At 48.8% G+C, this 26,713-nt stretch overlaps 1 protein-coding gene across 1 annotated transcript; it reads left to right on the top strand.

Annotated features, from left to right (window-relative positions):
- Positions 1-26,713, top strand: ERICH6B (glutamate rich 6B). The gene is given in 14 exon segments (XM_074572574.1): positions 1-361; positions 2,889-2,946; positions 4,556-4,685; positions 6,086-6,167; positions 8,393-8,524; positions 15,474-15,595; positions 17,807-17,908; positions 18,108-18,265; positions 19,726-19,790; positions 20,369-20,514; positions 22,349-22,437; positions 22,727-22,879; positions 24,875-25,103; positions 26,567-26,713. Coding segments are annotated over 14 exon segments (1,974 nt in total).

The raw sequence follows: 26,713 nt of genomic DNA, 5'->3' as shown, positions 1-26,713 counted from the left end.
ATGTCTAATGGACACAAGCTGTCGGGGTCTGGCAGTAACCAGTCTCAACCCAAAACAGTTTCCCCTGGGACTGGGTCGTCAGATTCCAGCTCTGCTCTCACGGTGGAAAATGTGAAAAGGCTGGAAAAGGAGTACATGACTTCTAAAGAAGCCTTTACTAAACAGAGAATACAAGATTATATTAAGCAGACTAACCTTGCTTGCCTCAACAAAGAGACAACTGGGAAAACCAGCGCAGAGGTTGCCTGGGATGCAGAGCCTGAAGGAGCCTCCTCATCCTTTCCTGCAAAGGGGAAAGAAGAGAGTGAAGTTTGCTGGAAGACCTCTGAAGAAATTTCAAGGAAAGATAAGCTACTAACAGGTATTTTTCAGCAATCTGTTAGAAGGTAGGAGAGAGAATAAGACAGCTGGCCTTCACCTTTTCCACATTTCTGTTTGCATATGGTAAATATGAGAATAATGCATGGGCACCTGAAATTTGAGGAGAAACTTGTGCGTCCCCTTCCCCGCCTACCAGCGAAGGCTGTGGTTGTGTGGACCGTTGGGCTGGCTGGTACCAGGTTTTGGGCAAAAATATTGAGCTGTGAGAGCATGGTAAGGAGGAGCACCAGCACCCAGACATGAATCCCAACCATGGAGTTTGTCAGAGAGATCATCACAAATGCAAAGTGTTAGTCTAAAAGTGCCCCAGTGGAAAAAATAGGATTTTACCAGTAATTTAAACAGAAGCAGAGTGAAGCCAGGACAGAGTGTAAACGGAAAACCCACCCATCCATTTAGGCAGCACTTCTGACTTTCCAAGATGTTCAGAGTCCAAACACTGTGATTTAGTTTTTTTCTGGAGTTTAGTATTAAACAATTATCTCTTATTAGATATCTCAAGCTATATTTACCTTTTTTTTTATATGTATATACCCTATACCCTGCTTTTAATAATATTTTACCACTCATTAAGTAACCCAGCCGATGTTTGGAGGCAGATAGCAGGGGCTTTCCATGGAAAGAAACACCCTCTAAATTACAGGGGGAAAAAACCACCTTTTTTAAGGATGGCAAGAACTTGTCCCATTTTGGTTCTGGCTGCATGTGGTGACACAGTCCATCTGCTCTGCTTGCAAGCCAGGATGTGGCTTGTGGATGTATGCAGGACAGGGTCACAGCTGTCACCTGTGGGTGGGTGAAGGAGGGACAAGTGGCTCCATCAAAAGCCACTGGAAGGGGACCACACAGCAGCCGTGGGGAACGGCAACTGGTTCCCTACATAGGGAGAGTCTGACTTTCTGCAACAGAGACTGGATCCCAAACTGGGATCCAAGTGGACAGCTCGGCCTTATACTAAGTATAAACAAAGTTTTTAGAGGAAAGGTTGGACTTTTTCCACATGCCATCCTTGAGCACGCCATAAGCCCGCATTCCACCTGCTCTAGGAAAGCCCCTAGTACAGCCTGCCTTGGCACAGCCAGAAATGCACAGCCGGCAAATTTGCCAGCTCCCAAGAATGAGAAAAATCGACTGTTTGCAGACGTAAGGTTTATTTTTGAAGAGCTTTCCATGTGGAAATCAAGTATTCTTAGCAGACATACAAGTGAGCTGCACCCTTGAGGACAAATCTGCCCCTGCAAGAGGCTGAGGATCTGAAACAGCCACAAGTGACTGGAAGCAAATGTGTGCAGAAACCTCGCTCGGTGATATCCCAGGCAATCGCTTGTTGGATTTCGACATCACAATTTAAAATTCAGATTAAATATGAAGTTTCTTGCAGCGTGTTTCAGTAGAGGGATAGTATTTAGACACAAGTAGATTTACCAAGGAAAATCAAACATGGGAATGCCTCATTAGGGACCTAGAGTGAACAGTTATTATGTCTTCAAGAATTTGTACAGTACAGTGATTCACAGCGCTTCATTGGCCTTTTTCAATCTCTTTTCATTGCTTTTTTGTCTTTCATAAGAGTGGTTTATGTAATCTGAGCCATAACCTTTTTTTTTTTTTCATTTTGATGCTTTTTCTGGCTCACTCTCACAGCCGTGCTTCTCTTTTTTCCATGTCTTCTACATTGTCATTTCCACCGTCTCCTCTGCCATCCTGCTGCCCTTCCCAAATGCCTCCATGTCCATGCTCTTTCCCCGGACCTCTGCATGCCCACGGGTGCCTCGCCTCTCTCCCATCACCTTCTGCATAAGTCTGCCCTAAATCTCTCCCTCCGTCCCCTCTAATTTCTTGGAAATAACGCCACTTGGGCTGTTGGCGCTGAGGTAGGTTGCCTCAGCAGTGGTTTATCTGATAGAGCATTTGGGGTGAGCCGAGATGTACAATTAACCCTGTAGGAGGGGGCTGCATCAGACCTGGAGGAGAAAGAGGCCGCTCTGGCAGCAAACCCCCCAGGGTACTTCATCTGCCTGGACAAGGTGTTTGGGCCAAAATTCCCGGTTTCCTCCCTATTCTTGTAGCATCATGCCTTCACCCCATTGCCCCTGTGCAGCCGCAATGAAGGTGAAACAGGCGTGAGAATATGCCCTCCCAAAGAGTCGGTAAAGGGAAGAAGCCCAAACTGCTTACAGGCGAAACCCGAGCGGAAGGGCAAAGTAAATTAGCTTGTAACTCTTGCCTCTTCCTCTGCAAAGCCTGCCCTCTGTCTCCAGCAACTTTTTTTTTTTTTTTTTTACGGCTCATTTTTGGGAGCTTTTTCTTCGCTCTCTCGCAATTTATTATACCATAAAAACCCATGGCAAAAAATGTTCCTCGTTAAGGTGGGAAGGTTTTATCTGAAATACAAAATAATGAAATGGCAAGAAATCTCAAGGCAAGAAAAAAACCCTGCTGTTCTGCACAAAAAGAGGATCTCTTTTTTTTTTTTTTTTAAAGAAAGCTTTTTCTGTCCCTTCCAGCACCGACGACAGATTCCCCATCAGATCAGCCCACTGGTTCTAAGCCAAAGGAATCCAAGTAAGGAGAGTAATTGGTAACATTTTTCTATGGAATTCAGTCACGTTAGGCTGTATTTATGCCACATGCGGGTGAGCAGCAGGAACACCTAACAACTGGAGAATTATAGTATGCCTGAGACATCCACAGCCTGGCAGCCGCTGCTGTCCCCCTGCTATTAATAAAGTGGAAGTTATGTCTGTCCAAGTGGTTGTCTTCAGGCCCTTCAGCATTTGCTGTATTAAAAGGGATGCTGCGAGCCTCTGCAGAGGTTTTTTTTTTTTATTTTTGTTGTTGTTGTCAGATAGATAAATCCCGTGCAGCATCTCTCGAAGCGGCTGCGATGTGTGATTTTTATTTTGCAGGCTGGTCTTCCTGCTGGGGAGGAAAGGGAGGTCTGATTCCCCAGCCACGGTAAATCAGCGTAATGCCACCCTTCACGCCACTGATGCTGCTGGAGCAACGTGGATTTACATCGGCCGGGGATGTAGCTCACTCCTTTCGGCTGCCCGATACAAATGTTAGACATATCTAATCTTCCTTGCAGACAGAGAGAAGGGGAGAGAAAAGAAATTGAATAGAGACTCTTGTTCAAGAGACAAATAAAGACCACATTCTTCTGCAGTCTACTTCAAATGGCACTCAGCTCGTTGATAAAATTCCTTATGTGAATATCTGAAGGATGTTTTGCCTTTTTTCCTTAAAGATGTTGCCACATGCACTCGGCACCAAGGGAAATGGATATAAGCAACTGTTTAAAGGAAGGCTGTTGTACTGCTACAGGAACATGCAGCAAGGTGTTTTTTTTCATTATAGGGTTATAAATTCATAACTTGCAGCCCAAAAGAGTGTGGGCTCTATTTCTTCCCCCAGATTTTGAAAATGTTACGGTCTGAGGTAAAAACTGTGTTGTGATATCAAGGGAAATCGGTCTTAACTGATTCCTCGAAGGTTTTAATCCACAGATGCATTAATTTGTGTGCACTGCGCCCAGAATCCTTTAAAATTCGTAGATAACTAATAAAAAAGCAGTGATGTGTAAAGGCCTTGTTGAATTACTAATGCAGATAAACAAACAAAAAAATAAATAATCAAAAGCCCTTCACTCCTTTCCCTGAATCACATCAAGTCAGGCCCCAACCACAGTTCGTTCAGCATCTTTTTTGTTTTCCTGCTTTTTTTTATTTGCCGAGGCCGCCAGCATCTTTAAATTAGTATATCACAGGGGTGATCAAAAAACTCTCCCTGCATTACTGAGACAGAAGCAGCCGGACATCTCAATAGCTCTGTGTCGTAGGCTGGGAATGATTCCATACCCTGCCAGACAACTGCGGGGGAAAAGAGAGAGTGGGAGGGGGTCTGGAAAGCCCCAGTTACCCCCACCCGCACCCTCCTGCCCTCAGCTTTGAGAGAACATCTCTCCCCTCCGCACGCCGCAAGACCTAACTTTCACATCTTCTGAGCCAGAACTCATTTAAGGTGACTGGTGCTCCCTGCCCAAAATAATACCACCAAGAACCACTGGAAACAGCTGGGAAACCTTGTCTGCTCCTAAACCCCACAGCCCTTTCCCCCCCTCCGCAGCCACGAACGGCCTACAAGTGTCCTACCCAGTGTCACTTCTTTTCAGATGGCGTGAAGACAGCTATCCTGCCAACAGAACGGACGACTTCAAGGACAAGACGACCCAGACGGAGTGGAGCTATTCAGACGAGTCCCTGACTGCCAGGGAGGAAGGTGAGTTCATCTAAAGCATCCCTGTCCGACATCCCAGGTACTCAGAACTGTAGAGGTTTTTTAAAAAGCGGCTTTTGGCATCAGCTTACTTAAAGAAAAATACTCACATGGTAGGTTTTGTTTGGCAGAAATGTTGATTCAGTTGAAGCACTTTGACAAGGATAAATACCTCTCATCACCAAGATCCTAAGTTCTGTTCCTCCTCCTATTCTTATGGCACAAAATGCCTTATGGCATTTTTCCTTAGACCCAGCTTTGTTTTACTTTCCACATTATTAGGGCTTTCACCTAGAAAATGGCAAAAGGCAAACTCTCAGATCCCTGCACAGAGCCTATCAGACACCAATGAGAGCCCAGGGGTAAGCCAGGGCCATGCTCAGCACCTTGCCTGATGGCCCAGCAGCTGACGAGCATCGACAAGAGTGCTCTGAGCCCACACCACCCCAGCCCGCTCCGTCAAAGTGCAGGGGTGAGCTGATTTTGCAGTCAGCTGCCCCTTGAAGTCAGGCTTGTTCTCCATCGCCACCCCAAGCCATGATGCTGGAGCTGAGGGATGACACCTGCTGAGGTGGGAGGATGCCCAGAGGTACTCAGCATTTCCAGCCCATGCTCTGTTAGTGTGGATTGTCTCAGTCAACAGAGATGGTGACAATCCAGAATGGAGAAATATTCTAGTTTTCAGCTTCTTGATTTCAGTAGGCTTCCTCGGGCTGATGGATCCCTCTCGTTTTGCCCAAAAAGGGGGAGCAAAGTGAACTTCACTTGAAGTTCACGAGTGTTTTGACAGTATTGTCATTGCGGTCTACCAACACTGGGCAAAAACTGCCTCCTGGAGCCCTGAGGTTGTCCCTCCTTGTTGCCACCAGCAAGATTGGCCTCTGCAACTATCCAAGGTCAATTTTCAAGGCCAGCGTCTCCTTTTAGGCCAATGCAACTCCTCTATCTCCATCCATCCAGGTTCAGAAGGACGTTTGAGGGCCAAAGTCACATTGATTTCCAGGGGCACTTTAGACACCTAAAAGTTTTAGCGGAACCTGGCCTAAGGGTTTCTCTGTGAGAGAATCACAACGTTGTCGCTAGGCTGTCTCAGCCCATGAGGGTTTATGCAATGCTTAGCTAGCAAAACAAAAAGCATTAAGTTCTTGGCTACAGCTTTCTGCCAAAAGATAGGCAGGCCGTGCTTCAATGCAGATGTCTCGGGGAAAAAATGTGCAGTGCATTAGAGAGCTGTGACTCATAGAATAATTATCCTCGTTTCTCATAGTTTATTAATAATTTAAACCCAATCTTGGTGTTATTGATCTATCATTGAATCAGAGATTTATTTCAGATCTGTAGTCACTGAAGCAGTAAATTTAATCCCCCTTCCCCTCCCACCCTTCCATCCACTAAACTCACTTTATAACTAAAACATGATGTTTAGGCTGTTTCAGTAATAGGAGAGGGGAAGAAGAACTCAGAGGCTGTGGATGGCAGGAGCAGCCTTAAGCCCACAGAAGACCAAAGTGAGCAGCATTAAGGTTCTGGGTTTAATACACCTTTTTTGATCGAACCATCCTCTGCACACGGTCTCAGGGATGCCAAAAGGACCAAACGCTGCCTGCTGGCACGTGCATCACAACCAGATCCTAAACCAGTTTTGCTTGGTTTCCTCTGGGTTTGCTTACCCATTCCCACAGTTAACCATCGGTTTTGCACGCATCCCAGTTGTGGATCCCAATTTTACTCTTTGTCCTCTGGGAACACAGATATAAGCTCACCGAGGTAAAAGCGCCTGCAACACGTAGGGCGTTGCAAGGCACACAAGCTCTTGGGCCTGATCCTAATCTTACTTAAACTGGCAAAAATCTGAAGCAGCTGCCTGGGTGTCCCAGGAGTACCATGAGTGTAAAATCAATTTAAGTGCGTGGAGGATGAAGCATAGAAAACTATAATGTGAAGACTCCTACAGCAGTGCTCACTTGGCTGTACCATGTGTCTGGTGCATTCACTAATATAAGCAGCAAGACCTGGCCTTTTAAAGGAAGCCAGGAATAGAAAACAGCACGCTTTATGGCTGTAAAGTGCCCAGAAGAGTGATTTTTGTAGGCAAATGAAATACATTTTTATTAGACCAATTGTAGTATACAGTTGGGGTGGAAAAAGTGTTCTTGGCTGTACCAACTCTTTCTCGGGTCTGAAAGAAAGCAGCAAATGTGCCCAAATGCTTGTCTATTCTTTTCCATCTATATTAATAGATACAATTAAAGATATTACCATCCACTGCCAGCCCACCCTTGCTGCTGTCCTTAGACCCTGCAGCTGGAACCACAGCAACTGGGGGCTCTTGGCCACGGTTGGGGCTTCTGCAGCTATGGAAACATGCAACGGGGGCCAAGCTCTCACAGCCTTGCTCTAAAAAGCAAACAAGACTCAGTGTAACCAGGCAGAGAGGATGCGTTGGTGGGGTAAAGCACTGGTGTGCACCCGTGAGTGTGGGCTCTTAGCGCATCTGATGTTTCTTGCCCAAGTGGATGGGCAGGAGATGAACAGCAGGGAAAAAAAAGCACAACAAACTCTGTGTAGTCTATAACTATGTTTTCCAGAAGTACCATTCTTAATTAAATAGACATGAAGATGGGTTTTCCTTGTTTTGGGTTTGGAGGGTTTTTTGGTGTTTGGTTTAGGTTAGCTAAACCTGGAATAAGACCACTGAAATGCTGCCATTTTACTAGGCCTGCAGGACAAGAGATGGTGCCAGCAGTAACACATGGGGATGCAGGTGCTGGGTGTTTTGAGGCTGTTGGGAGGGGAGCAAAGCCAGGGAGATCCACAGCTGGAAATGCTACTGGGTCCCTCTGATGCTGGGTCCCTCCTGTCCCGATGAGACCATTGTCATCGTCAGGTCACAGCTCCTGCAAAGCCCTGGCTTACTGGCATTGAACCTTTCTCTTCTGCGAGGCCCAAGAGACTTATTTGGCCAGATTTCACGTGAAGGCATGAATTCCTAGAAACTGGGGCTTTCTTGCAGTTACAAAGCAGTGACCTCCCTTCTTCCCCATCCTCAGTGAAAGGGGCAGAGTGAGCGATCACAGGCACAGGTCCCCATCACAGCTGCAAGTGTGTTTTGAGTACCCACCTGCGATGGGAGGAGGTTCAGGGCCTCTCTGAATACAGAACCCTTCCTCCCACAGTTTAGTCCTGCACCAGGCAATTAGGAGGGTATTTTCAGTACCTAGCAGCCAAGTAGAGAAACTGAGCATCACTTCAGGGTGCAGTTCACCCAGAATATGTTATTTAATGTGTTTAGGTCTCATTGCACCCTGGGGAGGTGAGGAAATACCTTTTCCTGCTCTTTTAGGGAGTGAGTAACTGGAGAGCCGTGTCCCTGTCTCATCCCCCCTGAGCTGGGTGCCTACTCCTCCAAATAGTTTGCTGGAGGTTCTCGTTCCTTGCTGTTGACAATAGTAGGCTCCTAATTCAGGCACTTCACTTATGGAGACAACCTTGGGCCTTGGTTCAGCTTGCACAGGTCTCCTGACCTGTGGAACACCCTCCTCAAAAGGCCCAGGTAAGGTACTTGGAGAGGCAGGGCACGCTCAGCTGCCCCACCACCCTCCTCCACCCAGGCTGGCCGCAGGGCAGGCAGGTGGTCCCCACCCCACCTGGCACCCATCGGAGGCTGGGATGGTGCAGAAGCAGTTTTGGCACTGAGTCCTCACACTGCAGGGATTTCTGCTCTTCCCTTCAGCCGCGGCGGTGCTCTCCAGGGAGAGCGAGGTGTACTCTGAGGCCGGAGAGAGCAAGGGGACAACCAAATCTGATGAAGAGGCAGCGGACGAGGATGGAGAGGAGAATAACGAAGCAGGACTGTGTGAGCAAGGTACAACGTGATATTTGGAATAATCACATCCACTGTGAGATAAACCTGAGCTTTTTAGGTGCCCATCTGCCATCCTTTGAAAATCACAGGCTAAACTAAAGATCATTTTGTTTGTAAGAACAACCAAAGCATTTGAAGTCCTCCTTTTGCCACCACGGATCAGAGATTAGCATCGTTTTGTGGCCATGGAGGACAAGCGATCCTGTCTAGCCATCCAGGGCCATAATAAAAATGAGGAGGGTAATGTGAATGGGAGCATTTTCAACAGAATACTAGACTTAGCCTCTAGGAAAGGGCCAAGAAGATTCTTGGGAGCACCAGCTTTAAACCAAAGGGTCACAGCCCTCTTCCTCCCATGGTCTTCCTCCTCAGTTTCAGGGGGTTTCAGTTCTTCCACATCTTAGCTGGGTGGTCATGTGATGTCAAAGAGTGCAGGAGGCAAGAAAAACCTGTGGTTTGCAGAAAAAAGTAGTTGGGGAAGGGGATGAAAGAAGGAAAACAGGGAACCTGAGAAAGACGGCAAGAAATAGGAGATTAGAAAAGGAAAAAATATGAATAGCTGTGGGCATATAAATGAAAAACTAAGGAGGACAGACCCTAGGGAAGAGTGGAAAACAAGAATAGGAATTAAGAGAGAGGCAGAGCAGGGGGGAAGTGGAAAAACAGAGGGAGAGACATTGAAAGGGGAGGTGGATATAAATTAGAAGCAAAACTTAGAGGAGAAGAAATTTATCAAAATTGCAAAATAAAAGCAGCAAAGTGAAGAGCGGCTGGTTCCAGAGAGCAGAGGAGATAGGCTCGTCAAGACAGTGCTCCTGGTTGTTCGTTGCTAAGTTTGGTGACAAGATAGTGCAGGGAAGGTAACTCCTCTTTTCTGCTTCTGTCTGGACATCTGCAGTCCTCAGAGGAATCAGGCTGTGAAAGAAAGACCTGGGACTGCAAAGTGCTTCCTTTCCGTTTGGGGTAAAAAGTGCTCATTCTGGGGAGAAAAGGGGAAAGGGCAGAAAGAAGAGATTCTTGATTTTCATTTTTCTTTTTTCTTATTTAGTTTTTTATTTTCACAACAAGCTTTGGCACATGTTCGTTAGGTAGAGAGTGGCTGCCCGGAGCAGGGGACATGCTCCATGGTGAAGTCTGCTCCAGCATTTCCCAGAACAGATATCGGGCAAACAGAGGGGCACAACTGCGGAGTTGCTTCCTGTGCTACCTCCCTTTACCCACCCCAAACCTCTCGATCTCCCGTCAGTGGGGTTCAACAGCTTCAGATCTGCAGGAGGAGAATTCCTGGAAACCCAGCTCCGTTCTTTGCCCTGCCCTGCAGCTCATCCCTCCATCCCTACTTTTGCTTGTCAGGCATTTGTATAAATAGGATTAACATCTGCAGTTACACTTAGCTAGGTTGCAAATTACACAGGCTATCAAGCCTTGTGCTTCAGGGCATACACTGATTACCATCGGAGGGGCAAAAATGAGTTTTTCCAATAACAGAATATTGCATGATTGACTGGGGACATTACGGGGCAGAGTGGATTAGCCTTTGCCATCAGTATCAGTTATATGTCGTTACCGCATCAAAGCACCAGACGTGGGCGAGCCGCTCCCATTCAGGCAGCACTGGGGGTGGCTGGGTCCAGAGGAGCAGGGCTGGTTGTTAAAACCAGCACTGATTTCTGAACCTGCTTATAAAATGTGCCTCCAGCAAGCTGAGCTCCCTGCTTCTGCTTGCCCACCTCCCGGGCAGCAAGCTGCATGCTTTCGGCTCACCAGAGCCATCCTTCCCTCCCTTGTCCTCTTACAGCCGGACCCAGCCCTCCCCGCTGCTACCGCAGGGATCCAACCATCCCACCTCCCTGCCTTGCTGATGTCTCTTTTCCCCTAACCCAAACGATATTCCTCTGGTGGTGGTTTCCCCAGCTCTGAGCCAAGGGTCAGGTCCTGCAGGACAATATACAGGCTGCTGCCCATAAAATGTCATCCTGAGACGTGATTTTTCAGAAGCCCAATTCGCACGTGGGCTCTCGGGGCTCCCCATCACCACTCCGATTCTTTGCAGCGAGAGAGGAAGCCGTGACCTACAAAAAGCTGTGGTATCTCCTGGTGTTTCCCAACCTTGGTGGGATCAAGAGCTGTCAGAGGAGCTGGCACATGCCGTAAAAGGAGGCTGGAGGGTACCTGAGGGAAGGGTCTGCTGACCCCATCCTTACAGTGCTTCCAGGGGGTTGCGAGAGGGGCTGAGGCCCCTGTTAGCTCGCTGTTATGTATGAACAGCTTTGCCCACGCTTAACTTTCAGGCCATCTCATTTCCTTCATCTTGGCAGCAAAATGATTGTCTCATTTGAATGGAAGAGCTAGAATTGACAGAAAATACAAAATAAGAAAGGTAATTAGCAGCAAAACTTTTAATTCCCCTCTCTAAGCCATTTCTAAATGTGTTAGCACTTATTTATTGAACCTGGCTTGACATTTAGACAGTTCCTTTTTATGCTAATAGGGTTGATTACCAGGTTGAATCCTACTGCTCTGAGGAAACTGCTGCTCAGTATTCAGAGCTGAGTTCTGAATGTTCCCCCTGCACAGAAACACCCGCCTTTCTTCACAAGAAATATGTATTATTCAGCACAAGTTGATTAAAATAAGGCCACTGGGGGAGTGAGGAACCTGCACCAGTGATGCCGGACCGGCAGCCCCCGCACAAGGCATGTGGCCATGGGGCACCTGGATTCTGCCTTTCTGTGGCCAAAAACTCCCTCCAGCGTTGGCAGGATGGGCGGCTTGCCTGTGGTGCCGGGGGGCACTCTGGGACTGGCAGGACCCCCGTCTGGTGATGGGTGGGGGGCCCCGAGGAGGAGGAGGAGGAGTGGGGGAGAGGCACAGCCACAACAAGGGAGGAAGGGGAAGAGGAGAAGGAGGAGGAGGAGGAGGAGGAGGAGGAGGAGGAGGAGGAAGAGGAAGAGGAAGAGGAAGAGGAAGAGGAAGAGGAAGAGGAAGAGGAAGAGGAAGAGGAAGAGGAAGAGGAAGAGGAAGAGGAAGAGGAAGAGGAAGAGGAAGAGGAAGAGGAGGGAGCCACCTCATTTCCCCAGGTTGCAGCCAAGAGATGGAGTTTTCCTTTCCTTGCTCACTTGCAGTTCACACTCTACTTTCAAGACTCTCATCTTCCTCCTTATCCTACAGAGCCAAACACAGCGGGGACCCCTTTCTGATGGAAATTGAGGGCCAAGAAATGTGGGTGGGTTGGTTTGTTGTTTGGTTTTTTTTGTCATAACAATCACTATCCTATTATTTGCTTCAGTGTGTGTAATGGAGTGTTTTGCGCTCCCTTTCCTGCGGATCAATCGACTGGACAGATGTCTGATTGTCCTCCTGTTTCAATGTGTGTCATCATTACTCCTTTGGAGCTCCTGTAAAATAGCACAGGTGTCCATAAGAATAGAATTTGGCCTTGCGTTTACTTTAAATTAGGCTTTATAGGTGAAAATGGCAGGTTTTCAGAAAATAAGCCTCCCCTCCACATTACTGAGCACGCAATCGCAACACGAGGCGGCTTGGGCGATGCAGCAGCCTCCAGAAATCCGGCAGGCTCCTAAACGCTGAGAGTGACAAGCCAGCCTGGCTTGACAAGCTTTTGCCAATGGCTAGCGGAGGGCAAGGAGATTACCCTGATCTGAGGAACAGAGATACTTGAGCTCAGGAATTTCCCCCCGGGGTGTGATTATCTTGTAATAGCCACTATCCCTCATTCTCATTTCTAGCCGGAAAGGAGGTGCAAAGCGAGGCTCCTAGTTTGTATCCATCAGGCTGTAAACAGCCAAGGCATGGCTTTTAAGGCAATCTTGGAAAAGTGCACGGGGACACAAACGTCCCTGTCATTAAGGTGGTGAGTTTCCAGCCAGAAGAGGCACTTATATATTGCGTCACCAGAGCATCCAAGTGTTTGTTTTTAATTTACATGGGGAAAACCTGAGTGAATCACTCAGATTTGGACTCTCCATTCAAGCCATTGCTGTACGTTTTCTTTTTTTTTTTTTTTTTTTGCTCTCCTCTCGTTCATAACCATGCCTCATAAGAAGAACAGGAGCCGCTCTCTTTCAATGGTGCCTTAGAATGATGAAACCCAAGATGATCCAGGCCAGGCTGGGGGAAGGTGAGCTGACTGCAATAAAACATCCTTGTCCTGAGACCCAGCCACCACCAGGCCGCATTTCCATGGCATGGTGAGATGCACATTAGAGGTCTGCATGTACCACAAGGTGCATCCCTTGGTTAGCCTTGGTGCTCCAGCTGAGGACCTGCAGAGAAAATTCATTCGTGCAGGACAGGTGGACTAGATAGGCTTCCTCAGGTCCCGTACATGGTGATGGGAAGAGATGGTGTGAGCCAGGTTTCTACAGGGGCGCGTCTTTTGCTTTATGTTGGGGGCTTGGTGTTTCCCCTTGGTCACTAAGGTCTGGCTCCCACCGACAGCCACAGAGGTCACTCCTTTGTCTTCCACGGTGGAGATATTCTATGAGAAGAGGTCTATGCTCTGAAGTGTTGGCCTACACAGGCTTCCATTTTGGGAGCTAAAGGAAAAGGGGATGCACCTGCCTGCAGGTCCTGGTGGAAAGGGTTTTAAGCTGAAAATCGCAGCTGGTGTGTTCAGGCTGGAAAGGCACCAGGCAGCTCTATCTCTGTGACGCAGGGGGCTGCGTCAGAAACAATGAGGAATGGGAGTCCTGGTGGACAACAGGATGACCATGAGCCAACAATGTGCCCTTGTGGCCAAGAAGGCCAATGGCATCCTGGGGTGCATCAAGAAGAGTGTGGCCAGCAGGTGGAGGGAGGTCATCCTCCCCCTCGACTCTGCCTTGGTGAGGCCGCACCTGGAGTACTGTGTCCAGTTCTGGGCTCCCTGGTTCAAGAAGGACAGGGAACTGCTGGAGAGGGTGCAGCAGAGAGCTACCAAGATGATTAGGGGGCTGGAACACCTCTCTTATGAAGAAAGACTGAGGGATTTGGGTCTCTTCAATCTGGAAAAAAGACGACTGAGGGGGGACCTTATCAACGCTTATAAATACTTAAAGGGTGGGTGTCAGGAGGATGGGGCCAGGCTCTTCTCAGTGGTGCCCAGCAACAGGACAAGAGGTAACGGGCACAAACTTGAGCACAGGAAGTTCCACCTAAACATGAGGAGGAACTTCTTGACTTTGAGGGTGGCAGAGCACTGGCACAGGCTGCCCAGAGAGGTGGTGGAGTCTCCAACTCTGGAGACATTCAAAACCCACCTGGACGCGTTCCTGTGCAACCTGCTCTAGGTGACCCTGCTCTGGCAGGGGGGTTGGACTAGATGATCTCCAGAGGTCCCTTCCAACCCCTTCCAGTCTGTGATTCTGTGACAGGAAGCATCACCAGACATCTCAGGCTACATTTAAGCTGTTTTTTCTTTAGTGGGAGACATGGCCTTGTGTTAAATGCAGGATGTAAGGGTGACTGCAAAGGGTCAGCCCCAAAGCGTGCCTGGCACAGCATCCTGCCCTGGGTGAGACCCAGCAGATAGATGCTCAGGAAGCAATACAAAAATAGAGCAAACATTTGTTTATACTTCCCAGAATACTCCCCATTCCCCTAGTGGTCTGTGACTCAGGAACCTCCTGAACTGTAGACACCATCTCTGCATTTAATAGCCCTTGATGGATTCTTCTCCCGTAGGTTATTTTACACCCTACTGAACCAACGCAAGCCTTAAACATCCACTGTACCCTACGGCAAGGAATGCCACAGCTAAAAATCTCTTTTGTTTATTTTGAACTTGTCACTTGATAGTTTTCTTTGATGATCACTCTCTTCCTTTGAAGAGCACTGAATACTGTGAACAGCTGTTCCCCAGTCGTGCCACTCTTCCCATCACAAAACTCGGTCATATTTCTTCTTCAGTCGTTTTTTCTTCCAAGATAAAAAGTCTTAATCTATTCAGTCTTTCCCTGAATGAAGGCCCTTTTATGTCTTTGATCATCTTCAATTGTCTTCCTCTGTAACTTTTCTATTTCTTCTATATCATATTTGAGATTGGTGAATCAGGACTGCACAATAGTATTCAAGAGGTGGAAGCCCACGAATTTATACAGCAGCATAATGATTTCCTCTGTTTTGCTCTCTCCTCCTTTCCTAATAATTCCTAGCTTTCTGTTTGCTTTTTTGATTGCTACTGAGTGTTGAGCTGACATTTGCATAGAGCTATCTATTATAACCTGAAGATTTCACTCCCAAGTGGAAATAGCCATCTCAGAGCCCATTATTTTGTATGTAAAGCTAGGATTGTCTTTTCCCATGCGCATCACTTTACATTTATCTACATCAGATTTCATCTGTGATTTTATTACCCTTTTATTCAGTGCCACGAGGGTCTTTCTGCAACTCTTCACAGTCAGCCCTTTGCCTCAACCACCCTGAATATCATCTGCAAACTTCTCCTCTCCCTGCTAACTGCTATTTTGAGATTATTTATGAATATTTCAAAAGCATGGGACCGTGTTTAGGCTAATTTAGCAGCTTTCCCTCTCAAATTTGAAGTGCCAGGTCCTAAGGAGAGGGAAGAAATTTAGTTTCCCAGGCTCTTGGGGTGTCACTGGAGATTAGTCAGTGCTTCTGAAGATGGATGGATGTGCCTAACCAGCACATCTCCCTCTCCCCTTGCACGAATAGATGCTGGGGGTAATGCCGCTTGCTGGGATGTGTGTCTGCCCCCTCCACCGGACTGGACGGGACCAGCAGGAGGCCCTGTGGTGGCCCTTCCTCCTGCTGAAGGTGGGCCCTGGCACAAAGAGGCATGCAGAAGTCCTGGGGCCCCAGCAGAGGAGGCAGAGGGAAGCGATTGATGGCAAAGCCTTTCTCTGAGAAAAACCTCCGCACACAAAGTTGGGAGATGTCATTTTGAACGAATAGGAGCTAACTGGCAACTCTTCCTTGCAAAAAGATGCATGGGAGCCTGTCGAGCTTGCCCAAGGGAATCCACTTCCGGCATCAGACAAGCACCTGCTGTCCACGGGAGGAGAGCTCGAGGATGATGGGTCGGCAACTACCTTCTACTCAGGCAAGGTGAGATCCAGCTGGTCAGTTAGGAAGACAAACCAGAAATTACCAGTGAGGAGCACTCTTTCGGTGGTGTTTTTTTCACTGCATCTTGCAGCAGTGCCCGGCGGGGGAGGTTGGTGCTGTGAGGCAACAAGGAGGGGTGCTTCTTCCTGCTGGGCGCATCTTTGTTTGGGGGAAGAGGTTGGAGAGTTGCCACTGCTATTTGTAGGCTGAGCAACACTCCAGAGCTGAAGGTGAGCACAAAATTAATTCAAATTCGGGAAAAACAGGTGACAAAGTGAACAGCTTTGATGGAGGGTTCTTCATCCCAGCACAGTGGTGCACCTCAGAGCTTCAGGGTCACACAGAGCGTGTCTCTCTCTCTCTCTCCTCCCTGGCCCCAGTAATTTCTTGTTGCTTCCTTTAGAGCCAGGCAGTGCAGGATTTGCCAGCTGTCTGGTGAGATGCCTTCCAGAAAAGTCACCTGGCTCCAGAAAAATGTTCTGCAAAGACGCTTGATGCTCCTGTGGCTGGGAGAGGAGAAAGGAAGACAGTGTGTCTTCTCTGATAATGGAGCAAACATTGCTCCAAAGGGCAGAGGCTCTACCCTTTAAGAGTCTTAAGCTTGACCATCAGAAAACCAGGACCCATCTAACGACACAAGAAAAGAGCAGGCATCAGTGACTCGGTCACAAAGTGTCTCTTGAGCTGTGGGAAGACCTGTGTCTCCTGACAAAAAAAAAAAAAACAACAAACGGTGCATGCCTTTGAAAAAAACCCCACTGGTTTCACAGATCCACAAAGAAAAACAGAAATTCAAGAAAAGACCAGTGGCAGACCCACTGATACTGCAGCCATCAACCCCCTCCTCATCTGAGTGGGGAAGACGCTCAGCCACCTTAAACACAAAGGCAGAAGTCTCTGTTTCCACCCCAGACATTTGATGGCCATGCTGATGCCCGTACTGGGGACTGAAGCTGGGGACCAGCCAGTGCTGGGGGCTCCTCCAGCATGGCTGGGGGTTTCAGCTATACCTTCACCCCTCGCTTGCTTAAGGGTAAGGATTTTGGGGCTGGAACAGCTGGGTGTGCCCAGTGCCAGCCCACTGCTGGTGAACCACATCAGCTTGGTGCACACATCTGCACAGCCCTGGGGCACCGATAGCGGGTATAAAACCAGTCCCTTCGGCTGCTGTTATAAATTTTCCATTTCATTCAGGTCAGAGCTGGAGGGTCTTTGCCTTCCTCTTTCAATGGGAGGTTTTTGGAAGGAACAAGTAATAAATAAATCACCCGGAAAGGCAGATGTGGGTGGTCGATAGAGCACAACTTTTATATAAGCAGCAGCAGCAGCCTGCGTAGCTGGGCCAGCACAAACCCGCGCTGCATCAAATGAAACCAGTGAATGGCTGCAAAAAGGTACGGGTGCTGATTATCAGTCCTGGTGGCACCAGGGTTTGTGCTGTTGGCCAGCCCACCCATCCCCCGGACCACAGATGGCTGATGGAAGAAGAAAACCCACCTGAAAGCAACCTGGGACAAGACGGGGTGGCTTTGGGTGACATGACTGCTCACGGTAGAAGGCATCGGGATGGCTACTATAAATACTACAGAGAGGAAAAAGGCCTTCAAAGCTAACCCAGACTTAAGCCACTTCTGAGTAATTATCAGGAAGGCATGAATGTTTCCATCACAAATGCTTTGCAAGCACAGGGTTTTCTTTTCCAAAATGCAAACGTTCTCATTTCCCTTGAAGTTTCTCCATATCAAGGTTGCCTTAAAAACGGAGCGCGTCTTGATTTTTAATGTAGTTTCTCGGGGTTTTGTTTTTAAACAAGAGACAGGAGATGCTTTTTAAAACTTGTTTTAAAAGTTTTAAAATTTTAAGCCATTGAAAAAGGCTTAAGGCTTTTAAAAAGGCTTAAAGCCTTTTTTCACTCTTTTTTTTTTTCACTTTTTCAGTGCTTTGTAGGACATTAAAAGAAGGCCAAATTAACAAGCTGTTCACATTTTTCACATGAACTTTCCATTGAGCTCATGCCAACTGCATTTATTTGGGAGCACAGATAATTAAACATAACCTGACATTATATATATGTAATGAAAAGCAGTTCTGGTGTTACACTAAATGAAGTAGGTTTGCTTGCCTTTACAGGAACAGCTTAGACTTAAGCCAAAATTTTTTTTTTTTTGAAAAATTAATGAAGCTGATGCTGAATTTCCTTTGTCCTCTGAGGAAACCATCCAGATGGGAGAGTCTGCAAAGTGCACCTTTTGCAGCACTCCTGAAAAGCCAATCCCAACAGTGTCGGATCTGAAGGAACAACCCCAGGAAGATGTGAGTCTGCCCATACTGTGTGAGCATGCCTGTAACACCAGTTCCTTCCTGGCAAAAGGGGGAGCGACCACCCCATGGCAGCAGCAGAGAGGAAGGGGAGAGGGACATGGGCAGAAGAGCTGGAGGGTGAGGAGGTCCCTGGTCTGTCCAGGTGCCTCATGACAACCCCACTGCTCCTGATGGGCACTGTACCCCACAGCTCTTTTGCTGCAGGAGATATATGGAAGCGTTTGATGCTGTCATCCAAAAGCTGAAGAGTGAAGATGAAGCAGAGCAGGAAGAGCGGGACATCACTCCCCATGCCAACCCTTCTCAAGCTGAGTTGAGGAGAAGCATCAAGGAGAAACTGCTGCAGCAGTAAGGACCAAGGGACACTGGCCCAAGGCCCTGGCAGCAGGAGGGAAGACCCACCACCAAGTCCCTTCGATCTGGTCCCAGGGAGTTTCGCTGGTGGGAACCTGCCTGTGGTGTTGTGGCACTGCTGCCCACACGCACCAACAAGCGTTGAGGCATCTTCATGTCGGTCCTATGATAGTACCACTGGTAGGTGGTATCTCCTGCCCTGGCAGGACGAATGTCCTGGTCCATTAAATGTTGGACCAGGACAGTTCAGTGCTACCAAGGCAATACTTGCCTGAATGTCCTCACGCAGCTCATCTTCCCTTAGAAAGGTGCTGGGTGGCTTGATAAGGGCTCAACAGCCATCAGCTGCTTCATCTCAGCAATTTTGGCATTGAAGGTTTAACATTCACAGATTTGCAAGCTCCCTAGAAAGGGAGATGGGGCCACATGCTTTCCCAGATGGCAAAAGGTTTTCCCGAGTCAAATCCTGGGTAACTATTCTGTCCCAAGAGACCCTGAAGGCATCTGACCCCATTCGAGGCCTCCCTCCCATCACACAGCCCCTGCACACCTTCCCACCACAGCTGCTTCAGTACCCACCACCCAGTAGCCTTGGTGGACATGGATGTGACTTCTTAACCTCCTCCCAGGCTGCTCAGCCGCAGCCTGTTTCACCAGGCTGGGGATGCATCTTTCCCAGGGAACACCACAGGTGGCCATGGCTGGGGCACACTGACCTTGCCAAGGTGGGCAGAGACTGGACTGCATCACTTGAGTTATCCATGCTTTGTTGCTGTTTCCCCATTTTCTCCCACCGTTTTGGTCCTTTGAGGTCTGACCTGTAAGTGCTTCTTGTAAGTATGTTCATGGGAGCAACAGCCCATGACAAAATTTTTCTCAGCTGCAGAGGGGCAGTACAAGGTTTGAGTGCCACTCAGGTCTCCAGGTAGGACCTGGTTTGAGACCTTTGAGTAGGGTCTGTCTTCTGGCTCTGCAGGAGCCGGCAGCATACGTGGCGTGAAGCACTTGGGCCGACCAGTCCCACAAGCTGAGTTTTGTGCTGAGAGACCAGAGTGACAGTCAGGGCCGTGACACGCAAGTGGAGTGGGGCAGGGTGCCCAGCCACACGTGTGATGAGCTGTGTGGGCAGGGTGTCCCAAGGGCTGGGACTCACTTCACCTCTGCAAGCCCATACCCAAGCCTTCCCCTGTCACCTGCAGCTCCTCTTGACTGAAGGGCAGGGAAACAGGCATCTCCTGCAAAATTCAGCAAACATGCAATGAGATGGATCGCCCATATCTCTTCTGTGGCTATAAAAGCCATCTATGGTGATAATCTCATACGCAGACATCTGCATTGCTTCAGGTGAATCCTGATATAACATCCCATGATACTTTTTTTCCCTTAGATTATGCGAGTAGTGTCATTAGCCAACAGTTTGATTTTATTTTTAACTTCCCTTTTTTTGATCTTAGGTTGGATGAAGGACACTTTGAGAACCTCAGTGAAATACTTCAGCAGTATATGAAATTTGCTGCCTGTACGTACCTTTGCTAAAGAGTTGCTGTCATTGCTGGGCTTGACCTGGAGCCAAAAGTAGATGGTAGCTTCAGCACACCTAGAGAAGAAGCAGACAATGCAGCCCTTTGTGTAGTAAAAGGTGCTATAATCCTAATGACAAGTGGCCAGGGACATTCATAGTTACTCAAAATGCAGATCTGTATAATTGCCTGCTGCAAGGCCTGTTGTCTCCAAGCCGTATGTCCCCTGGTTGGGAGGAGCAGGAGATGGTATGGAAGAGACTTGCTAGTTCATATCTAGTCTATCCTTTGATGTAAGTAATTCTCAGCTGCCCATGGGCTTGATGTTTCATTGTTTTAAGCAGGGAGATCCCTTACAGCTCTTAGGAGAGCCACCCTGCAGCATCACAAAGCCTACCTCATCCTAGTTATGTCAGGTTTTCCTTTCCACTTATTTCTGCTCAAAGCAAAAGGCACAAAAATTCCTCAGTCCCTCCCTCTGTCACCCCTCCTTTCCAAATAATCCATGACACAAGGCTTGGAGAGACAGATCTGCATCGCCTTCTCCTCAACAACAACATTCTAAAATTTTTTTCAGGGACCAGAATCTCATTCAGACTCTCAAAACAAAACGAATACCCTGTCAGACCAAAAACTGCCCCTTTCAAAAAGCATCAACCAACATCTGTACACCCAGAAGACCTGCTGGAGCCGGACAGTGAGTTTGTTGCGGTGCATTTAAAGGTGGGTGTAACCTGTTAGGTCTCTTCTTGTTGCTTTTCAGGCAGGGATTGTGGAGACCTGCATAGTGTTGGGTCTGCTCATACCCCATGAGAGTCCTGTGGTTCCAGTCAAGCTCATTTCGATATCTCCTATGGGATATGGAGAAGAACCTGATTCAGCCAAACATTAAAAAGATTGTTGATGGGTGTGCACTAAGTTGATGGGACACACCAACTTGTGGCTGTTTGAAGATGGACTCAATCAGGTGTTCGTGGCTGAGATGGAAAGCTGAGTCTGGCGTCCCTGCGGTTTTACTGGGATGGTGGCCATGTATGAAGGGTTTTTCTTATGGAGCATCCCATGCAGCTTGAAGGCTGAACAACATTAGTCAGTGATCTCCACCCCAGCTGAAGCCTTAGACCCTGGTCTACTCAGTTCCATACCATTCATCCCTCTTACCCTCCAGATCAGGCTGCCTTATCCAAACTGCCTAGTGGCAAGAATCACTTAGGGAAGTGCTCCCGGTCCTTGGCCAAGCCCTAGTCCAACAATTAGTAGCACAAGCAAAAGCTTTACAGGGTCCGGGCAGCCTTCAATTCATCAGTAGGGACGTCACCGCTGTGCCCAGCAAGGGATGGGGTGTCCCGGGATGTCCCCTCCACCCCAGCTGCCACGAGAAACAGCTCCCCAGGGCCTGTTGTCCCTGTCCCGGTGACCCTCGGAAGGAAAGCGAAGACTGGGGGCATGTCCCATCATCCAGGGGCTGGATGGGACTCCCCTGCCAGCTCAGCCCCCCCCCCAGCATGGCTTCTCTCTTCCCTCCTCTGCCTCTCCTCTCCCTTCCCAAGCCAGACAGCATTGTAGTTTCTGCAGGCGTGCAGGAAAATTACCTGTGATTTATCACACAATCAGTGATTTTGTTGGCTTTTTTATTTTCGACATAGAAGCACGTTATACTGCTCTCCCCTCCTGAAATATAAGGGTAGCAAATCCTCCTGCCTGGGACCGTTCGTCTTTTTAGCCTTGTAAAAAGCCTGAAAAATGAAAGCAGGAACAAAATGGGCGGTTTGTTGCTTTTTTGTTGACCTCCGTCCCTAACAACCAGGAAGCAACTCTTAGCTGTTCTGCAGAGCCAAAGCGTGCGTCTTCGGGTTAATATAAATCAATGCCGCAGTTACGGTTGGAGTCAGCCGTCGTAGGGAATGCCTCCACCTGGGAGCTGCTGTGGGTCGCCACGACAGACAAAACCTGAGCACGGCACCTTTCTTCACGTGAGAATTATCTGCTGCTTTTAACGATGACGTTAAAAGGGAACAGCAAGGTGTCCCCACTTCCCTCCTCCCCAAACCGCTCCCTGTTCTTCCTGGAGAAGCAGGCGGTAATGCTGCTTATTCCTATTAGATAGCATTAAGCTGAGCTCCCTTGTAAGGCTGGGAGCTAAGCCCTTAGCAAAGAAATGTTTCTATTTCGCTTGTCAGGATGTTGCCGGATAAATTACTCGCATGTCTGATGGAAAGAGGGCTCTTGGCAAATTCTATCATCAGAGAGCGGCTAATAACATGAAATAAGAGGAGTTGAGCTTTGTACGTGAAATGCGAAAACACAGAATTGAGGACGAGTTTTCCTCAGTTATTTAAAATGAGTTAATTAAAAAGTAAGCAAACAAATAACAAGTTAGGTGGAAAGCACAGGGTGTGATGGTGTGGCTTGCCGGCGCTCCGGGGGTGGTACCGGTGCAGGGAGAGGGAGGCCTGGGGCAGAGCATCCCTGTCCCCCGTGTCCAGGCAGGCATGCCCACAACGGCCTCCCCCAGCCCCCCCACCTGCCTCTCACCTCCTCGGTTTTGCTCCTGCAGCGCTGCCGTTCTCCTGAACCCATAAGACGTTGTTATCCTGATGGACAGACCTTTTTTCTCCTGTTCCCAGATGGAAGTGGTCAGGTTTAGTATCCAGCAGCAGCGACGCTTTGCGGGGCTGGGTGGGCAGCCGTGGGAATGCCCTGCCTCGGGGTGGGCCACCGTGACCCTCCTCCCTCGGGGTAACCTGCTGGGGCTGGCTACACAACTTGTGCCACTCTTGCAAGGAAACAAGGTCTAGAGAGCTGGTTGGAGTCGGCTGTCCATAGGGTGGGGGAGGCTTGGGTCACTTCCCCCCAGACAGTGTCCCATGATGGTTTTCTTCCAAAGCTTTCTGTGGGCTTTCTATGGGCTCCTCTTTTCTTAACCGTTTCTCAGCTACCCATCGGGCAACGTGGCCATTCTCATCACATTCTCCGAGGAAGCCCTGTTCACCTATTGCATCCTGGAGGACAGCAGATACCCAGGGATCAGGGCTGCCTTTGGGAGCCAAGGCCACGGGGTCTGCTTCCACCCTGATGGCCACCTCTGGTAAGTGCAAGCCCAGAAGTGACACTGGATCCCAGCTCAGCCCCAATCCGCCCTGGTGGCACCCCCAGGGCTTTAAGGCATGCTGAAAGCATCTTCATTTTCTGTTACAGTTTTATTTTTATTATGTGAAAGTGCATAACAAGGAGGGAGGGCTGTGCTGCAGCCCACCAGAGACCATGGTGGCTTCTCACGTTGAGCAACAAGGTGCCGGGGGAGTAACAGCGTGCTCGGCACGAGGGCACTTGGGGATCATGCCATCTCAGTTGCCAGTGACATCTGTCCAGAGGCCCCAACATGAGGATTGATTTTGGCCAAGGTTGGCCACACAGCCGTGGAGGTGGCTTGGCCCCGTTACAGTGCAGGGATGAGGGCACATCATCTTTACTGGCTTGTCCTGGAGCGCCAGGAGGCCACACTGGAAAAACATGGGCTTATTATCTGCACGCCAGGGCAAACCTCAATAGCTGGAGTCAGTTAGCTTGAGGTCAACACTGCTTTTGGTTTGCTATTCTCATATCCAGTGAGTGTACCTTGCCAAAGAATGACTCAGGTGACCAATTTCTTGCAGTCTAATTTGTAATATGAGGTGACCGATGGCTTTCAGTAAAAACTGCTGGCGTTCAAGCCATCAAATACTAGTTTTTGACACCCCACCCCTAGTCTCCAAAGTTTCCCTCCAGAAAGCTGAGAACTGGGGGAATCAGTAAATCCCATCTCAATTTTACAAGCCCTCCCTGTGTTGAGACTAATTAATGGACATCCTAAATGTCTAACAGGCTATTACAAATCATTTTAAGTAGCTTTTGCAATAATGCTTCCATCAGACTCCTGCAGTCCTCCCGTTCACCTGCAGACACGCTGGACTTTCATCCATCACGCAGCAGCCAGGTTTTTATAGCCCGGCACCGGAGTGATCCCTAACTGCCCTAAATCATCGCTGACCCCGCCATGGGGCTCTCCTGGCCCTACTGGACCACACACTCCCCATCGGCATTAGCCACGCAGCAGCTGCCGGCTTGCCACCGAGCTGGGGTGGGCTGCTACGACCCTCCCAGCCTCTCCCAGCAGCCATGAATTAAGGGCAATGCTAAGTGACCATTCTGAGGTGTATAAATAGAATATGATAGCTTTGATGAGAGGAAAACAGAAAACCGACAGCCTGTGGGGTAGTTCGCCTGTCCCGCATGTGGACTGGTTCGGGCTTGTCTGAGGCTGGCACTGTAGCACATCACAGCCGCAAAGTTAGATATTATTTTTTTCCTGGGCTTGTTTTTCCCATTTTTTTCTGAGCTGCAGCACGCGGTAATGCTGGGGGAGGCTGAGCTGCTCTCACAGCCCGCTGAGAATCAACTTCTTCACCGTTCCATGATTCACAGTTAGGCAGGAAAAACTCAACGCAACACATGCTGCGGATGATAAAAACTCCCCATGAGCTGTGGCTGGGGGGATGCTCCAGCACCCAGAGCCGCCCACCCTGGCTGCCCGGGGATGGGGAGTATTGATTCCTGTCTCTATGCTGCAAACATGGGCTGTTTTCCCCAGACGCTGCATTTCTCTCCCCTTCGCAGTTTGGCAAGGCCATTTCCTGCACCCGGCCACACGCGCGACCGCACACGCGCGCACGGAGGACCTGTTTTTAGCATAAAGGTTCCCAGAGCAAAAGAGATTTCCATGTCCAGGGACTTTCAGAAGACGTAGACGTGCTATAGGAAGAGGGGGACTCACACACAGACAGAGCCCACACTCTGCCCAAGGATTTTCTCTGACCTTCAGGGACTCATTGGTCTCCCAGGGACCAGCCAATTTCCACAACGTGCTTTTACTCCAGGACGAAAACTATTACTAAAAACCAGTCCCTGACCTGATGCATCAGGTCCCAGCACTGACTCTTGGATGGCAAAAATAAGAAGTTTGGTCCAACTGCAGATAAAAGATGGCTTTCGGGACCGGGAAGTTGTTGGTTCTGGATTCATCCAGCTTTGCGTTTGTCCCCAGGGCCGCCGTGAACCCCTGCACTGGGATCTGCTTGGACCGGGCAGGGGCCAGCCAGAAACGCTGGAGGTGGCAGGACTTCAGCCACCACACTCACAGCCCTCCTTTCCAGTCCGTCACCATGAAACTGAACGGCTACATCACGATTAAAATCCTGGCTCAGGATCAAATTCATTTATCATTCACCAGCCGCAGAGATTGCATCCGTTTCAACGTGGGGTCCCGGCTCAAGGTGAGAACTTGCTGTGGTGGCCTTGCCCAGCCGGTTCCTGCCCACCAGCCCTTTGGAGAGCAGAGGCAGCAGCAGGGAAACCAGCTGGTGGAGATAAGCTTGGGGTTGCTGCACGGGACTGGTCACAAATTTTCAGGTGGAAAAATCACCATTTCATTCAAAAGCAAATTTCCTGCCTGTGTGAATCTTAATGAAATTGCCTTTCAGGAAAGCGTTTAGATAAGATTGAAATGCTGTCGCTGAAGGGTAGGAACAGCACGTCTCACAAATTCATTTTGAAACACTATTTCTTTTCAAAACATTTATATTAAATGTCAATACAAACACAAAGCTCCTGATTTTATCTAAACAGCATTTCACTTAACATGAAACAAGCATCTGGGGAGAGGAACAACAAAATCCCTTGATATTTGTTCCCACCTCTGACCCTTCCCTGGAGGTGGACGTGCTGCTCTGGCCAGGGCTCAGCTCTGCTCAGTGCCGCTGTGACTGTCCCAGCCTACTGGTGGGCATCCCTGTCCTCCACTGGATGCAAGCACAACTGGTCAGCTTTGAAACACAGGTGACACGTCGCCCCAAGTTCATGGTTGGGGGCTGTAGCCTCAGGGTGAAGGATCCTTATAGCAGCGTTCCAGTACCTGAAGGGGGCCTCCAGGAGAGATGGGGAGGGACTCTTTATCAGGGAGTGGAGCAATAGGATGAAGGGTAACAGTTTTAAACTGAAAGAGGGTAGATTTAGATGAGATATCAGGAAGAAATTCTTTACTGTGAGGGTGGTGAGGTGCTGGAACAGGTTGCCCAGAGAAGCTGTGGATGGCCCATCCCTGGAAGTGTTCAAGGCCAGGCTGGATGGGGCTTTGAGCAGCCTGGTCTAGTGGGAGGTGTCCCTGCCCATGGCAGGGGGGTTGGAACTAGATGATCTTTAAGGTCCCTTCCAACCCGAACCATTCTATGATTCTATGATTTGATTTGTCTTCCCTGGTGCCACACAAACCAGATGTTGACAGACTTCATAGCAATAGTCTATATCTGGCCACAGATGTATTGCTAATGGAAATAGACATCTGGGGCACCTATTCAGAAAGGTGGCAACAACCCAAGGTCAGTATTTGGGACCATAAAGCACTGGCACCTGCTCTTCCATCTTCTTCTTAGGACCCATTGCTACATTAGGTAAGGAAGTAACTTTCCTTGTCCCACTACTTCTGGGCAGCGCACTCCCACCAAAGGAGGCCAGAGCCGTGAGTTTAGTTCCTTAGTCCCCTTGTACCTGCACTGGAAGAGGATCACCTCCAAAGGGGAGCCACAGGGTTAGTGTTCTCCATGGACATGGAGGGAAAGGGCCTGGACATGCTACAGGGGTAAGCGTGCAAGCTTGGGTTACGAGGAATACTCTCCCGCTCAGACTCCCTTCAGGGGGTTCAGCATTAACGCTCTTTGCTTCACACGGGCTCTCTTTGCAGTTGAAAGACCCAGAGACAAGCCACCTACTGAAGTGGCCAGAAAGCGAAGAGGAGCTCTTCCTTCAATCTAAAAAGATTCAGCTCAGGAGCCTGCTTTCCAAAATACAGACAGCTTTGCAATACTTTTGGCAACCCCTCTCTCAGTGA

The sequence above is a fragment of the Larus michahellis genome, chromosome 1 (genome assembly GCF_964199755.1).
Source record: "Larus michahellis chromosome 1, bLarMic1.1, whole genome shotgun sequence".
Lineage (NCBI taxonomy): Eukaryota > Metazoa > Chordata > Aves > Charadriiformes > Laridae > Larus > Larus michahellis.
Note: the sequence above shows the minus strand (reverse complement) of the source record. Positions and strands in the feature narration are given on the sequence as shown.